The sequence below is a fragment of the Leptodactylus fuscus genome (assembly GCF_031893055.1).
Source record: "Leptodactylus fuscus isolate aLepFus1 chromosome 7 unlocalized genomic scaffold, aLepFus1.hap2 SUPER_7_unloc_1, whole genome shotgun sequence".
NCBI classification, from domain to species: domain Eukaryota; kingdom Metazoa; phylum Chordata; class Amphibia; order Anura; family Leptodactylidae; genus Leptodactylus; species Leptodactylus fuscus.
The window spans coordinates 326,437-343,620 of record NW_027439807.1 but is presented as its reverse complement, the minus strand read 5'-3'; the positions used below and the strand labels follow the sequence as shown (position 1 = coordinate 343,620).

The following is a 17,184-nucleotide window of genomic DNA, read 5'->3' as shown; positions in this document are numbered from 1 at the left end:
AGAAGTGGTACTGTGCAGTGTCTATATATACAGTATAAGAGAAGTGGTACTGTGCAGTGTCTATATATACAGTATAAGAGAAGTGGTACTGTGCAGTGTATATATATACAGTATAAGAGAAGTGGTACTGTGCAGTGTATATATATACAGTATAAGAGAAGTAGTACTGTGCAGTGTATATATATACAGTATAAGAGAAGTGGTACTGTGCAGTGTATATATATACAGTATAAGAGAAGTGGTACTGTGCAGTGTCTATATATACAGTATAAGAGAAGTGGTACTGTGCAGTGTATATATATACAGTATAAGAGAAGTAGTACTGTGCAGTGTATATATATACAGTATAAGAGAAGTAGTACTGTGCAGTGTATATATATACAGTATAAGAGAAGTAGTACTGTGCAGTGTATATATATACAGTATAAGAGAAGTAGTACTGTGCAGTGTCTATATATACAGGATAAGAGAAGTGGTACTGTGCAGTGTCCATATATACAGGATAAGAGAAGTGGTACTGTGCAGTGTCTATATATACAGTATAAGAGAAGTGGTACTGTGCAGTGTATATATATACAGGATAAGAGAAGTGGTACTGTGCAGTGTCTATATATACAGTATAAGAGATGTAGTACTGTGCAGTGTCTATATATACAGTATAAGAGAAGTAGTACTGTGCAGTGTCTATATATACAGTATAAGAGAAGTGGTACTGTGCAGTGTATATATATACAGGATAAGAGAAGTGGTACTGTGCAGTGTCTATATATACAGGATAAGAGAAGTGGTACTGTGCAGTGTATATATATACAGGATAAGAGAAGTGGTACTGTGCAGTGTCTATATATACAGTATAAGAGAAGTATTACTGTGCACTGTCCATATATACAGGATAAGAGGAGTAGTACTGTGCACTGTCCATTTATACAGGACAGGAGAAGTAGTACTGTGCACTGGCCATATATACAGGACAGGAGAAGTAGTACTGTGCACTGGCCATATATACAGGACAGGAGAAGTGGTACTGTGCATTGTCCATTTATACAGGATAAGAGAAGTGGTACTGTGCACTGTCCATATATACAGGAGAAGAGAAGTAGTACTGTGCACTGTCCATATATACAGGAGAAGAGAAGTAGTACTGTGCACTGTCCATATATACAGGAGAAGAGAAGTGGTACTGTGCACTGTCCATATATACAGGAGAAGAGAAGTAGTACTGTGCACTGTCCATATATACAGGAGAAGAGAAGTAGTACTGTGCACTGTCCATATATACAGGAGAAGAGAAGTAGTACTGTGCACTGTCCATATATACAGGAGAAGAGAAGTAGTACTGTGCACTGTCCATATATACAGGAGAAGAGAAGTAGTACTGTGCAGTGTCCATTTATACAGGACAGGAGAAGTGGTACTGTGCACTGTCCATATATACAGGATAAGAGAAGTGGTGCTGTGCACTGTCCATATATACAGGATAAGAGAAGTGGTGCTGTGCACTGTCCATATATACAGGATAAGAGAAGTAGTACTGTGCACTGTCCATATATACAGGATAAGAGAAGTGGTGCTGTGCACTGTCCATATATACAGGATAAGAGAAGTGGTGCTGTGCACTGTCCATATATACAGGATAAGAGAAGTGGTGCTGTGCACTGTCCATATATACAGGATAAGAGAAGTGGTGCTGTGCACTGTCCATATATACAGGATAAGAGAAGTGGTACTGTGCAGTGTCCATATATACAGGATAAGAGAAGTGGTACTGTGCAGTGTCTATATATACAGGATAAGAGAAGTGGTACTGTGCAGTGTATATATATACAGGATAAGAGAAGTGGTACTGTGCACTGTCCATATATACAGTATAAGAGAAGTAGTACTGTGCAGTGTCTATATATACAGGATAAGAGAAGTGGTACTGTGCAGTGTCCATATATACAGGATAAGAGAAGTGGTACTGTGCACTTGTAGACTATTCTTTAGTATGTGATGTGTTGCGCTGGGCTGCAGGGGGCGCTCTCTCACCTGTGCACAGGTGTCTCCTCATTGTCAGACGCGCACAGTCCTTATTAGGACATCGTGTCCTCTCTGCAGTGACTCACCTCCATGTAATACAAATACCTGGCTCTCAGCCCTATATACACTATAGCTGTCTGTCTTGTATGCACTGTATATATAGTCTGACATCACCTGGCACTGTATACCCATATACTGGTCAGCCTTACAGTCACCACAATCCTTATATACAGTGTGCTATCAGCCGGCCCTGTATACCCATGTACTGGTCACCACAATACTTATATACAGTCTGGAAAGTGTAAGTGATCTGCTCTTCAGATACAAGTTATTAGCCCGGACATGTCCTGGAGGGGGCGCTGTACCCTCCTGCCCCAGGTGTTGCTCTTCAGGCCACTCTTCTATCTCTTCTCCTAGCAATGACTACAAGGTTTCAGCCATGGCTCCGCCCTCAGGCCCCGGGGCCAATCACCCAGGTACAGTATTACAGGTCCTCCCAGTGATGTCAGCAGCCTCTTATATACTGACATGTCCATCCCCCCGGCTCACTGCTGTGCTAGACCAGACAGCGACCATGAACGGCCTGTGCACCCTGCAGCAGCTGAAGCCGGAGCCCGAGGAGGTCAGTCACTGCGTACAGGGGGCCTGAGGGTATATATATATGTGTGTATAGGGGGCCTGAGCGTATTATATACATGTGTGTACAAGGGGTGTGAGTGACTATACGTGTATATATATATGTCACCAAACATGCTAGAGCTTTATAAACTGAGGGAAATCTTTTGGTGTTTCGGATTGTATAAATTGTATCGCTGTGTTTTTGTTACATTGTATCGCTGTGTTGTTGTTACATTGTATCACTGTGTTGTTACATTGTATCACTGTGTTGTTGTTACATTGTATCGCTGTAGTAGGATTTCTCCTTTGTATAGTTTAATTTGTTACATTATTTTAAATTACAATGACTACAACGTTACAATGTATCCCTGTGGGGGTTGTACTTTGTATTGCTGTGTAGTTGTTACAATGTATTGCTGTTGGAGTTGCTACAATATATCCCTGTGGGGCTTGTATGTTGTATCGCTGTGTAGTTGTTACAATGTATCGCTGTGGGGGGTTTTATCGTATCGTATGGTTGTGTGTTAAGTGTCTTGTAGAATGTGGTGACCTCCAGCTGTTACTGGTCTGGGTCGGTGCGTGTGAGGTGACGGAACTTGGGGTGTCGGATCATTATTTAGGTCAGTAATGTATCAGATGGGACAGAGAGAACATCTATGGGATTGCCCGGTAATCCCCAGCAATGTCTGCTCTCCACATGGTCCACACTGCACTATGGAGAGGACACCCCGCTGCAGTGATATGAGGAGGGGGCACAGATACTCTGGAGATGACACTCTGCTGTAGTAATATGGGGAGGGGGCACATACACTCTGTAGGGGACACCCCGCTGCAGTGATATGAGGAGGGGGCACAGACACTCTGGAGATGACACTCTGCTGTAGTAATATGAGGAGGGGGCACATACACTCTGTAGGGGACACCCCGCTGCAGTGATATGAGGAGGGGGCACAGACACTCTGGAGAGGACACCCCGCTGCAGTGATATGAGGAGGGGGCACAGACACTCTGGAGAGGACACCCCGCTGCAGTGATGTGAGGAGGGGGCACAGACACTCTGGAGATGACACCCTGCTGTAGTAATATGAGAAGGAGGCACAGATACTCTGGAGAGGACACCCCGCTGCAGTGATATGAGGAGGGGGCACATACACTCTGTAGGGGACACCCCGCTGCAGTGATATGAGGAGGGGGCACAGATACTCTGGAGATGACACTCTGCTGTAGTAATATGAGGAGGGGGCACAGACACTCTGGAGAGGACACTCTGCTGTAGTAATATGAGGAGGGGGCACAGACACTCTGGAGAGGACACCCCGCTGCAGTGATATGAGGAGCGGGCACAGACACTCTGTAGGGGACACCCCGCTGCAGTGATATGAGGAGGGGGCACATACACTCTGGAGATGACACTCTGCTGTAGTAATATGAGGAGGGGGCACAGACACTCTGTAGGGGACACCCTGCTGCAGTGATATGAGGAGGGGGCACATGCAGAGTGTGCGGCCTCCATGTACCTGCCTGGAGGTGACTGAGCCGATCCTGCCCAGACAGAGGCCTCACGTCTCCCCTGAGGAATGTCTGGATTCCTGTGGGAAAAGCCGGAGTTTAACTCCTGCACTGCCTGCTGTGATACTGGAGGGAGAGTTCCGGCCTCCTCGTACACAATGGATGGGAGGGAACGTGAGAAGATCTCCAGACAAAACCTGATGCTCGGGGAAGATGTCTCGCAGCTTTAGGGCCACTTGGTGTTTATAAGGCCCGGACAGGGATAGGACAGATTTGGAGGTCGGAGGGGCTTCTATAGGAGAACCTATTGGGAGGTTCTGATCCCTCTTGTTATGATCCATATTGTATAGGTAAAGTATGTGAACCCCGATATTACTTCCAGGTGTAAATTACACGTAGTCATCCTCCAGCGATGTATGGCCGTGGTGATCAGCAGTGACAGTTCCCTTATTAAAGTGTTAGCTCACCAGACAAGGGATGAAGTGTCGCTGAGTAAAGAGCATTATGAGCTGGGTCATGGGGTGAATGGCGGTGACTCTGGTTCTATAGGTTACAGGGGTTAATGTCAGTCTGTTTCATATCTCTGTCCCCCCCCCCCAGGACAATATAAAAACGCTGCGTCTGACCCTACGTGACGACCAATCTCCGGAGAGGACAGACACCACCAAGGTCAAGGTGAGCGGCGTAATACGGAATCCGGTATATACAATACTCTACTATTAAGCTTCTCGTAGTTTCACGATTTGGGACTTTCCTCTGCCTCTATATGGCAGGTCCGATGCTCTATTTGGGGTGTTTATTTGGGTAAAGGGTTTGGCTCCATCCTGTAACTCCTTCCACAACATGACGTCATCCTCTGTTGATGTGACGCCGATGACGTCTATTGATATTTGTCACCCCTATGGTCATGGGGCTAATTTTAGCTCTTACTGTCTATTACATTGTACGTTGTGGACTCCGGCAGCTGTCACTAATACTTCCTTGTTTTCCGCAGCCAGTGGGACGGGCCTTCGCCCTCATCTCCTCTCGCCCTCACCGGGGCACCCGGCCCCTCAACTCCGAGCTGATCAAATCCAAAGATGGAGATGAAGAAATCATTAAGGTATGAGACCAAAATAAGACATGAGCAGGGATCGGCCGTGTCCTCCCTCCCAGTGTGTCACCTCCAGGGAATGTGCCGAGAGGTGGAGGACACTTATGTCACCCAGGAATGTAAATGTGATCTATAGGGATAAAGATTAGTGAGGACGTATGAGGATAAGGCGCTGTGCACACTGTGGGATCAGATAATTATAGCTCACCGGTTCCTGTATTGATCTCACAGATAACATATCACGCAGATGTATGTACTCTCCCGTCTGGTGGAGCACAGCACGGAGTATAATGAGGGCCTAGGTGCGCCCTACACGCACACAAGCCTCTGTTTACACCTGTCTTAAGGGTTCCTTTGTATACCGGTAGCTATGGCTGCACTGTCTCATATGGGGAAATAAAATTTTTGTCTTCGAGTCACCCTGACGGTGGGACTCTAATATTACTTGTCCTTGTACGGTGGTCCGTAGGCATGGCCAATTACCAGCATCTAGAGTGGTCACATGATTATACCTGGGTCCAAGGGGGTCTCACTCATCGTATCTAAGGTTGAGCCGATCTTGAGATTTCAGGATTGATTTTAAAATCCGATTTCCGATCATTTTTCAGCTGATCCTGATCGTGAAATTTGCTCGATCGCCGATCAGGATACGATCTTTCACGATCGCTCAACCTTAGTCAATGCTTCTCTATGGGAAAAGTCACTTTTAGGGTGGAGCCGATCTTGAGATTTCAAAATCCGATTTCCGATCATTTTCCAGCCAATCCCGATTGGGAAATTTGCTTGATCGCTGATCGGGATCTGATCTTTCCCGATCGCTCAACCCTAGTCATATCCTGATAGTCTATGCTATAACTATACCATCCTACTCTTCCAGGTATACCTCAAAGCCAAAGCGGAGGACAAGAAGAACCATGAGTGGAACGTCAGCCAGCTCAGGAACGAGGTGCGGCATATCCAGGAGGTGAGGAGGGAACCCCTAGATGTAGAAAACATTGAGCTGAGCCCCAAAACTAGATACCACCACACTCGGTGACTTTGTTGTATCTCGGTTTCCATGTCTTCTGCCAGCAATGTCATGGCGCCATCCAAGGTTGGAAAACATTACTGTGCAACAACTAAAGCCTCCACATCAGGGGTAGAGACTGCAGATTTACTGACACGTACAGCAGCAAAGTGTAACGTGACCTTGTTGTTAGACAAGATGGCAGCCATAACTGAGGGTTGCTGTAGTCAGGTTATCTCTGTCCTTGAGCCCTCTCTTATACGGCTCGCTCGGCAGTAATGGTATGCCAGCCATGAATAATTAATCCTTAGCGGAACATACTTCCTGTATTTAGTGTGGTCAGGAAGAATCCGATAGATTTTGGGTTATGTTACATGGTGCAATGTCAGATGGTTGGGTGCGGCATTACTGCTTCTCCATCATAGCGTTACGTCTTCTCCTCCAGGCTCGGACCTCCTTAACACTTCTAAGGAAAGACCTTGACGCCTCGAAGCAGGACGGTCACCGCTTAGACAAGGTAAGTTCTTCTACCGTTCTCTACGTGACGCGAGTATAATACTGGTAGACGTCTCCTGACTTGGCCTGCTCTTGTTGTGTAGGGTGATGGGGTAGTGCGGCAGAATGGTGATGGATCTCCTACCGCGCTGTGGTCGCAGACCTCACATGAAGAGGTGAGCCGTGCTAGCCGCCGTGCCATGTTGACGGACTCGGTTTCATCTCATCGCTCTTGATTCATTCTGTCTATTTCACATTTCAGGAATTTCCTCTGGACAATGGTAAGAATATGAGGGAGACAGCTCAGAAGTTGTACGCCAGACTGCAGGAAACGGAGCGACGGCACCAGGCGGACCGCAAGCTATACGAGGTCAGATTTCTATCCTGTCCAGGACACCACACTATGACATGGAGAAGATTTCCAACACTTTTAGTAACTTTGTCTTTATTCTCGGGGTATTAGGAAAAACTTACTCACTGGCAACAGGAGGCCGAACAAAGCAACCGAGCCCGTGTCGAGGCGCAGGATACGGCTGACGAGCGCCAGAAGGAAGTGGAAGAACTAAAGAGACTGATGTCCAATATGGAGAAGGTAATAGACTGGTATCCTCTGATATACGACTCAAAAGACCATATAGGGTTAAATTTAATTCCACTTCTTTGGGCGTCATTTAATATTTTCGGAAGCGACAACCTTCTTGCTCTGCCGTTTTCTATAACGTTCCCCAACCCCTGGGCATTGCCCACATTCCACCGCATCAGTCCGGTTCGATGTACAATAGGGTGAATGTTTTGTGGAATCTATGTTACAGAGTTGCGAATCTTGTATGACTATGATCGGCGCGATGAAGTCTAGGCAAGAGCGGTTTTATCATTGACCTCTCATCTGCAGGAACATCAGCAACTGCTGCAGACCATGAAGGACAACGAGAAGGAGCTGGAGAAGATGAGAGAACAGAATCAGACGGACGGGCCTCTGAAGGACAGGTGAGGGTAACATGAGATGCGGTGCGCCATATGGGGGGCTCCTGCTAGATTGAACCCAACCCAGACCAGACCAGTCTCCAGTACTGTCCAGCTGATACTGGCAGGGCTACAGACTTAGGTTTTCACATAGATACCATCAGCTGCCTGAGGTTCCTCTACAGTATGGATTGCATAGGACCCGATCCTATCACACACCCAACATCGATCTGTCTCTCTTCCCTTCTAGATGTCAAGAACTGGAGAAGACAGTGTCAAGTCTGAAGGAGAAGATTCATCACCTGGATGACATGCTGAAGAGCCAGCAGCGTAAAGTGCGTCAGATGATCGAGCAGGTAACAGCGATGGATTCTGGGATGGTTTGATGTCAGCTGCTCAATTGTCTATCGCACCACACGCCGTAACACTCATCTCATTGTCTTATTTTGCATATTTAGCTCCAGAATTCCCGGACGGCCATGCAGGAAAAGGACTCGCTGATTCAGGACCTGCAAGAGAAAGTGTCATGGCTGCAGGCCGAGGTGAGAACTGCTCCAGACCTGAGATCTCTATTAGGCCGGGGCTCCACATTGCAAAAAACGCAGAACATGCGAAGTGGATGAGATTCTGACTAATCCATTCACACACTGCAGGAAAAATCTGCAGCGGAAAAGCAGCGATATCAATAACGACACTGCCTAAGGAAATTCTGCAAACCTTCTGTGGAAAAACTACACCATGTGTTTCTGCCATGGTCTTTGTTTGGCTGCAACTCGTTCTACGGGGCCTTAAAATGTCCTGCACAACTTATCCCCAGATATGTGATGTAGTAGTCGGCTTCATCACAGGTGTCTAAACTTCCCGAAATGGTTGACAACAGAGAACAATGGCTTGTGTTGTCCTGTGCAGTGCGAGGTTTCGTGGTTCTTCTATTATACAGGCCGTATACATTAGATGATCATCGGCGTAGCTACCACTGTCAGCAGAACCTTGTATTGTGTTTGGGGTCCTCCTGACTCTCTTCCAATGGGGGATAAGTTTGGGTTTCACTTTCCCAATCCTTTTGTTCTTGGGTATGCGCTGTCTGGTTCCGGCTCATAGTGTGGTAGGGGACAGAAGACCGATCGGCCTACGGCTTTCTTAGGGACACGGCCAGCCATACTTGTGAGTCTTCCCTTTAGGCTCTGGAGTCTTTGTTCTGTTTCGCCTCACTCGTATTACTCACCATTGTCTGCCGCTCACAATGACCTCATTCCATTTGTTTTCCAGAACCTTGAACTACAGGACAAACTGGAACATTTTCTATCCTCCCAACCAGGACAGACCTCCTCCCTACCAAGGAGCTACTCCAGGCCCAACCTCCAGAATGTGTAGGTTCACCCTCCATATAGGCAGCCCCTACAGGACAGGGCCCAGGCTCTGTTTGGTGTCCATTAATATTACATTTTCTAACAATGGCTTCTTTGTCTTGGCAGCAAGCGAGTGTACATCCCCGCAGGATCCGGCAGGCCGTTACCACTCATCAAGCTGGTGGAGACATGAGGTGTGACCCAGGCTGGCACCTGCCCCGTTCTCTCCAGGCAACTCGTAGACTAGGAATGGTTTCTTAGACTTCTCTGCTGGACCCTCCACCTTCTTGTGCATCCTTGTGTAATGAGAAGACTTTACCTGGCACCTACCTTTAACCTAAGCAGGACCTCTCGCTGTCTGTTGATATGAGATACGGGCCACTACGGCTGGATGTACCGTGGGCAGTCAAGCGGCTGGACTCCAGAAGATTGTGCCTTGTATTTGTCACCTAAACCAAAGTCGGAGCTCTGAGCTGCTGTTTGGACAACGCGAGTCCCTGGAACATCACATGCAAATAAACAAAAGCAAGGTGCTGACGTCCGTCCCGCTGGCAGGTGGCGCATTAACCGCTTCCATTCTGGATGGAGCTGAACAGACTGGCAACGCCTCAGGGAAGTTAGTCTGTGTAGGTGTTATATAACCCTACCACAGCTTGTGTCTGCGGAGCGGCAGCTTACATAACCCACATCATACCGCCCTCTGGTGAGAGCTGTACTCCCACCACCCACACAGAACAGACATGATTATAGGACGTGGACACTGATCCTGAAGGTCTTACATGGGCGACTCGTCCTCACCATAATGGGGAGTTCAGTAGTGTACCTCGTGTCTATAGCAATAGGCCAAGTATCATAAAAGCAATATGCTGAAACCTGAAGTCCGATGACAGGCGACATCTGACAGTGTAGAAGGGCTAGAGGCTGAGCCTCCTGTCGAGCACTGATGTTGGGGGTCGTACTCCGGCAGCAAACCTTTGCATGTATTTATTGACGTCTCTGCGCCTTAACTTGTAGCTGCCGTATGTAGCGTGGAATAAATGATGTTATTTAAGGACTGTGTCTGTGCGGGTGACATGTACGTACACGATGTGTTGTCGGCAGGGCTGCTCCGAGTTTCGTCTGCGTTACACACCCAGCATAATTAATGTATCACACACCCACACGCTCTCCTGCCATAGTCTCAGCCTGGGGATTGAGGACAGAGACTGAGGATGACAAGGAGTAGATGCTGTGATGTAGACCACATGGTTGGGGGTCCTTGACGTGCGGGCCTGGGGGGGCTTTGTATTATGTATCAGTAATGTACTTATAAGTTAGATCCCCATTATTGTGATCCATGGGGGACAGCTGTCAGTCTGGTGTACAGATAGATAGTCAGTATGTGGTCTGCTGACTGCTGTGATCGATAATGGAGATCAGAACATCTTTTGGGGATCTGTTATTTCCGCACTTCGGTCACCGTTTCGGCTGGGAGTCTGGTAAGGTGGGGCCATGCGGTTTTATTTGTCAGGGTAGTGTTAAGTACTGAATGTCTAGTAATGTTCTCCTAATCCCGCAGGGAAGGGAGCGGAATAATGAAAGGACTGGGCCGGGCACCCTTACGTCATGGGCTAGGATTTACCTAGTCTGTGGCTCCCCCAGCTGGTCACTTGAGGTAAGGCACGAGCTGTGGCTCTACACCTTCACCTAGAGGCAGGGTCCATCTCTGGTATGTCGTCTCCGCGCCCTGCAGAAGAATCTGCTGAATCCTCCATTACTGCGTCATCTCCAGCTGGTTCACCCTACAAGGACATTGGAACGTACGAGTACATTGGAACGAAGTGTCAGCTCAGTTAGTCAGTGACGTGTTTATGACAGGGCAGTAAATCACATTGTATTGTGCGGCCTCATAGCAGGTTAATGATACAGGGAGGGACACAGGGGCGCAGTGCTGGGGGGGGGTATGCACAATGTGAATATTAACTGGATTAACCCTTTCCCACCATTGCTTTCCAAACCCCATAACTTTTTAGTAATTTTGGGGAATGTCTGGACCCAAAATCTTTGGATTGCCTGTCCCATAGACTGCAATTAGTTGGTAAAAGCGGAAACCAAACTATAAATTCTATGGACAAAACTCCTAAAAATAAGAGTACAACATGTACAGAGGTCATACATATCACTATGGCCTACACCTGTATATACATACAGTGTTGTCCAAAAGTATTGGTCCCCTGCAATTCTGTCAGATAATCCTCGGTGTCCCCCAGATAATGATTACACAGCACAGACTCTTATATAGTATATAAGTGACACAGGGTATATACAGTATAAGTATCGCCCCCTGCAGTCCTGTCAGATAATCCTCGTTGTCCCCCGGATAATGATTACACAGCACAAACTCTTTGGTAATATCTTCAGTTATTTTGCTTGCAATGAAAAAACACAAAAGAGAATGAAAAAAAAGTCACATCATTGATCATTTTACACAAAACTCCAGAACTGGTGCGGACAGAAGTATTGGCGCCCTCAGCCTAATACTTGGTAGCACAACCTTTAGACACAATAACTGCGCACAACCGCTTCCGCTAACCAGCAATGAGTTTCTTACAAGGCTCTGCTGGAATCTTAGACCCGTCTTCTTTGGCAAACTGCTCGCGGTCCCCCCTGAGATGTGAAGGGGGCCTTCTCCAAACTGCCCCCAAGAGATCTCTCCTCCCCCCACATGTGTTCTATGGGATTCAGGGCTGGACTCATTGCTGCCACTTTACAAGTCTCCAGGGCTTTCTCTCACCACCATTTTCTAGTGCTGACCTGAAGTGTGTTTTGGGTCATTGTCCTGCTGGAAGAGCCCTGACCTCTGAGGGAGACCCAGCTTTCTCACACTGGGCCCTACATGATGCTGCACAATGTGTTGGTCGTCTTCAGACTTCATAATGCCATGCACACGGTCAAGCAGTCCAGTGCCAGAGGCAGCAAAGCAACCCCAAAACATCAGGGACCTCCGCCATGTCTGACTGTAGGGGGCGTCTTCTTCTCTTTGAAGGCCTCTTTTTTCCTGTAATCTCTATGTTGAGGCCTTTTCCTACTTTTGTCTCTTCTGACCAGAGAACATTCTTCCAGAACGGTTTTGGCTTTCTCAGGTAAGTTTTGGCAAACTCCAGCCTGGCTTCTGTCTCTGGGTAAGAAGTGGGGTCTTCCTGGGTCTCCTACCATACAGTCCCTTCTCATTCAGACGCTGACACTGGATAGTACGGGGTGACACTGTTGTACCCTCGGACTGCAGGGCAGCTTGGACTTGTTTGGATGTTAGTCGAGGTTCTTTATCCGCCATCCGCACAATCTTGCGGTGAAATCTCTGGTCAATGTTTCTTTTGCGTCCACATCTAGAGAGGTTAGCCGCAGGGCCATGGGCTTTACACTTCTTGATGACACTGCGCACGGTAGACACAGGAACATTCAGGGCTTTGGAGATGGACTTGTAGCCTTGAGATTGCTCGGGCTTCCTCACAATTTTGCTTCTCAAGTCCTCAGACAGTTCTTTGGTCTTCTTTCTTTTCTCCATGCTCAATGTGGTGCACACAAACAGAGGTGGAGTCAACTTTAATCCATTTCAACTGGCTGCAAGTGTGATTTAGTTATTGCCACCACCTGTTAGGTGCCTCAGGTAAGTAACAGGTGCTGTTAATTACACAAATTAGAGAAGCATCACATGATTTTTCAAACAGTGCCAATACTTTTGTCCACCCCTTTTTTATGTTTTCTGTGGAATTATATCCAATTTGGCTTTTTGACAATTCTTTTTGTGGTTTTCCATTGAAGACAAATTAGATGAAGATAATAACACCAAAGAGTTTGTGATTGCAATCATTATCTGGAAGAAACGGAGTATTATCTGACAGAATTGCAGGGAGGGCAATACTTTTAGCCAACACTGTATCACTATGGCCTACACCCGCATGCACATATCACTATGGCCTACACCCGCATGCACATATCACTATGGCCTACACCCGCATGCACATATCACTATGGCCTACACCCGCATGCACATATCACTATGGCCTACACCCACATGCACGTGTCCTCAGAAAATCACTAGAACTGGAAGGAACAAAAATCTGCTTTGAAGCTGGAAATATTAAAAAAGTATCATCCTATAAAATGTAGGGATTTCACACTGTGAAAAGTAAGTGAACCCCTAAACCCTATATATTTTTAGAAAGTAGACAACCTGAAGATTACAAATGTCTTAATGGGTCATCAATAGCCACATCCACCTTCATGAAACTTTGTGACAAACACAAATAATTTTTTGAAAAAATGCACAAAAACACATATTTGCACCTAAAACTCCTGTTCTATCTCAGATTCATATACAAAATACATTTATAGTAATAGCTTATGGTGTATACAATGTGTATATATACTATATGTACCGCAAACATCAACTACAACAAGAGCTCAGACTCCCAAAAACACGAATACAGAAGACAGGCAGGATTGTGCTGTTATTTACTAATATGTTAAAAATCTATACTGCACCTACCAAACTGTGATACCAAAATCTAACTTTGAGATTACACAGCATACCGGATATAAAAACACAATTTAATCAATCATATATACAACCGCCCTCATGCAACGTTGTGGCAAACACAGATTACGGCTCAAGCAATACCTGTCTGCAAAGAAAATGTACTTTCCAAAAAACTGCAGTATGTGAGGAGTTCATACATACCACACCTATATATACACTCACCGGCCACTTTATTAGGTACACCATGCTAGTAACGGGTTGGACCCCCTTTTGCCTTCAGAACTGCCTCAATTCTTCGTGGCATAGATTCAACAAGGTGCTGGAAGCATTCCTCAGAGATTTTGGTCCATATTGACATGATGGCATCACACAGTTGCCGCAGATTTGTCGGCTGCACATCCATGATGCGAATCTCCCGTTCCACCACATCCCAAAGATGCTCCTCTATTGGATTGAGATCTGGTGACTGTGGAGGCCATTGGAGTACAGTGAACTCATTGTCATGTTCAAGAAACCAGTCTGAGATGATTCCAGCTTTATGACATGGCGCATTATCCTGCTGAAAGTAGCCATCAGATGTTGGGTACATTGTGGTCATAAAGGGATGGACATGGTCAGCAACAATACTCGGGTAGGCTTTGGCGTTGCAACGATGCTCAATTGGTACCAAGGGGCCCAAAGAGTGCCAAGAAAATATTCCCCACACCATGACACCACCACCACCAGCCTGAACCGTTACCGATACAAGGCAGGATGGATCCATGCTTTCATGTTGTTGACGCCAAATTCTGACCCTACCATCCGAATGTCGCAGCAGAAATCGAGACTCATCAGACCAGGCAACGTTTTTCCAATCTTCAATTGTCCAATTTCGATGAGCTTGTGCAAATTGTAGCCTCAGTTTCCTGTTCTTAGCTGAAAGGAGTGGCACCCGGTGTGGTCTTCTGCTGCTGTAGCCCATCTGCCTCAAAGTTCGACGTACTGTGCGTTCAGAGATGCTCTTCTGGCTACCTTGGTTGTAACGGGTGGCTATTTGAGTCACTGTTGCCTTTCTATCAGCTCGAACCTGTCTGGCCATTCTCCTCTGACCTCTGGCATCAACAACGCATTTCCGCCCACAGAACTGCCGCTCACTGGATGTTTTTTCTTTTTCGGACCATTCTCTGTAAACCCTAGAGATGGTTGTGCGTGAAAATCCCAGTAGATCAGCAGTTTCTGAAATACTCAGACCAGCCCTTCTGGCACCAACAACCATGCCACGTTCAAAGGCACTCAAATCACCTTTCTTCCCCATACTGATGCTCGGTTTGAACTGCAGGAGATTGTCTTGACCATGTCTACATGCCTAAATGCACTGAGTTGCCGCCATGTGATTGGCTGATTAGAAATTAAGTGTTAACGAGCAGTTGGACAGGTGTACCTAATAAAGTGGCCGGTGAGTGTATATATCTCTCTATATATATATATATATATCTCTATATATATATATATATATATATATATATATATACAGTACATATCACATATACACTATATATACATACCACACACATACACTATATATACATACCTCACTATATATACAGTACATACCATACATGTATATAGTTACAGGGGCGGGTGTTAAAGAAACATCAAAATCGTAGAAATGCGCCATCCCATTTTGTGTATGCAAATTAAATAAAGACTTTACATGAAATTATTATTTTCCATCCCCCTATAATAATTTTAGCAATCTATACGTCATCTCTAGTGATAATCATTATTACTATTATATTAGCGTGTAACGGACATCGCTAGAGACATATTTTACTGTAGAAAGCTCCGGTATAGAAAGGACAGGGATTGGGTGACTTTGTGCATATGTTGTGTAAGTGTTTGGTGTGACTTCTTTTTGGCGCTGCGACCTGGACAATGGTAAATGGCTGGGTCAGAGCGCCAATAAACTTCATGGTTATGTTCAGGGGGTATAACATAAGAATACCCCACTAGTAAAGCTCAGGGGGGAATTATATTATCCCTGTAAGTGACAATCAGAGAGCAAAAGAATAGTATGAACTCTGATTGATTGGAGAGGGGAAATAGGGACTAAAGCCCCTTCTTCCCCCCTCCTGGTGTCACATACAGGTTGTGCACAGGGACAGAGAAAATGCTTCTGTGTCTCTGTGCAGGCTGCAGGAATCCAACTCCCTCCTCCCCTTCCTTACAGTTCATGAGACAGGAGGGGGGGCACTTTAAAGTCCTGTATCTCAGTACTCGTTTGGCTTATGAAGATAATCTCATCTTTAATAGTATACCCAATTCTTCATAATAGCCCTGACAGATTTTGATTGAATCGCTGTCGGGAATAGAGATCTTCAATGGGATCTCAATCCCCAATAGCTTATTCAACAATGGAAGATTATGTAGATAATCTGTTTTCCCTTAGCCCAAACAGCAGCACAAGATGGGGTATTCCTGCCCCTGTGTACTGTTAGGACAGGTGGAACTTTTAATAAACTAACTAGTTACCCTCCCATAAAAGGTCCAGGAGACCTCCCCCTCCCTGTGTTAGTCTCCAAGTACCATACCGACTATAATAATTTATCCTTTAACAAGAAAGGGAGGGAGCTTTGTGCTGCTGTTTGGGCTAAGGGAAAACAGATTATCTACATAATCTTCCATTCCCCCTACGCCCAAACAGCAGCACAAGATGGGGATTTAACAAGTAATACCCCTTCTAGGGAGGGCGATCCTGACAAGCAGAGGTCAGGATAGAATAACCAAAAGATTTTGCCTTGGAAACATGCCAGTCTAACCTATAGTGTCTGGCGAACGTCAAGTGGGAAGACCAAGATGCAGCCGCACAGATTTGGTCTACTGAGAGGGACTGCCTCTCTGCCCATGATGCAGCCACCGACCTGGTAGCGTGGGCTCGCAAAAATTCCGGAACCTGCAGCCCTTGTGTCTGCAAGGCCACTGAGATGGCTTCTCTGATCCACCTTGACAGAGTAGGTTTGGACGCCTTAACCCCTCTGTTGTGACCAAAAAAATTGATGAGCAGGTTTTCTGACTTACGGAATGGGCCTGTTCGGTCCAGGTATATTTGCAATGTTCGCACAAGATCCAGACTGTGCATCTTCTCCTCCCACTCCGAGGAAGGAGAGGGGAAAAAGGTGGGCAAGGTTATAGTCTGGTTTATATTTTCCACTGACGGAACCTTGGGCAGAAAACCTTGAACAAACCTAAGCTGGACTCTGTCTGGAAAAAAGACTGTGTATGGCTCTGATGTCGCCAAGGCCTGGAGCTCACCCACTCGCTTGGCAGATGTGATTGCCAGCAAAAAGGTCACCTTCCAAGAGAGGTACTTGAAGTCCACTTCAGCTAAAGGTTCAAATGGAGGGCCACATAGCCCTTGCAGGACCGCAGCTAAGTCCCATTGGGGAGCCGGGGGCCGAACCGGGGGTCGGAGCCTGGAGGCCCCTTTCTGGAATTGCCTTATAAGAGGATTCTGAGACAGTCTAGTCCCCAATAGAGCGGATAACGCCGAGACATGTACTCTCAAGGTGGCTGGGGACAATCCCTTGTCCAACCCTTCTTGTAAAAACTCCAGGACTGATTCGATGGATGTTGT

The 17,184-nt window shown here is 46.3% G+C and overlaps 1 protein-coding gene across 2 annotated transcripts; it reads left to right on the top strand.

Annotated features, from left to right (window-relative positions):
* Positions 1–2,580: 2,580 nt before the first annotated feature.
* On the top strand, positions 2,581–10,106 carry TUFT1 (tuftelin 1). Of its 2 annotated transcripts, none has more exons than XM_075261196.1 (13): positions 2,581–2,641; positions 4,747–4,821; positions 5,141–5,248; positions 6,117–6,185; positions 6,691–6,762; positions 6,845–6,916; positions 7,003–7,110; positions 7,204–7,332; positions 7,633–7,727; positions 7,954–8,059; positions 8,162–8,245; positions 8,973–9,073; positions 9,179–10,106. In XM_075261196.1, the coding sequence occupies exons 1-13, from the start codon at positions 2,594–2,596 to the stop codon at positions 9,243–9,245; spliced, it is 1,134 nt and encodes a 377-aa protein (XP_075117297.1). In that variant the 5' UTR covers positions 2,581–2,593; the 3' UTR covers positions 9,246–10,106. The 2 variants fall into 2 exon arrangements, with proteins under 2 accessions (XP_075117297.1, XP_075117296.1); XM_075261195.1 differs by having other exon boundaries at positions 6,117–6,203.
* Positions 10,107–17,184: the final 7,078 nt, after the last annotated feature.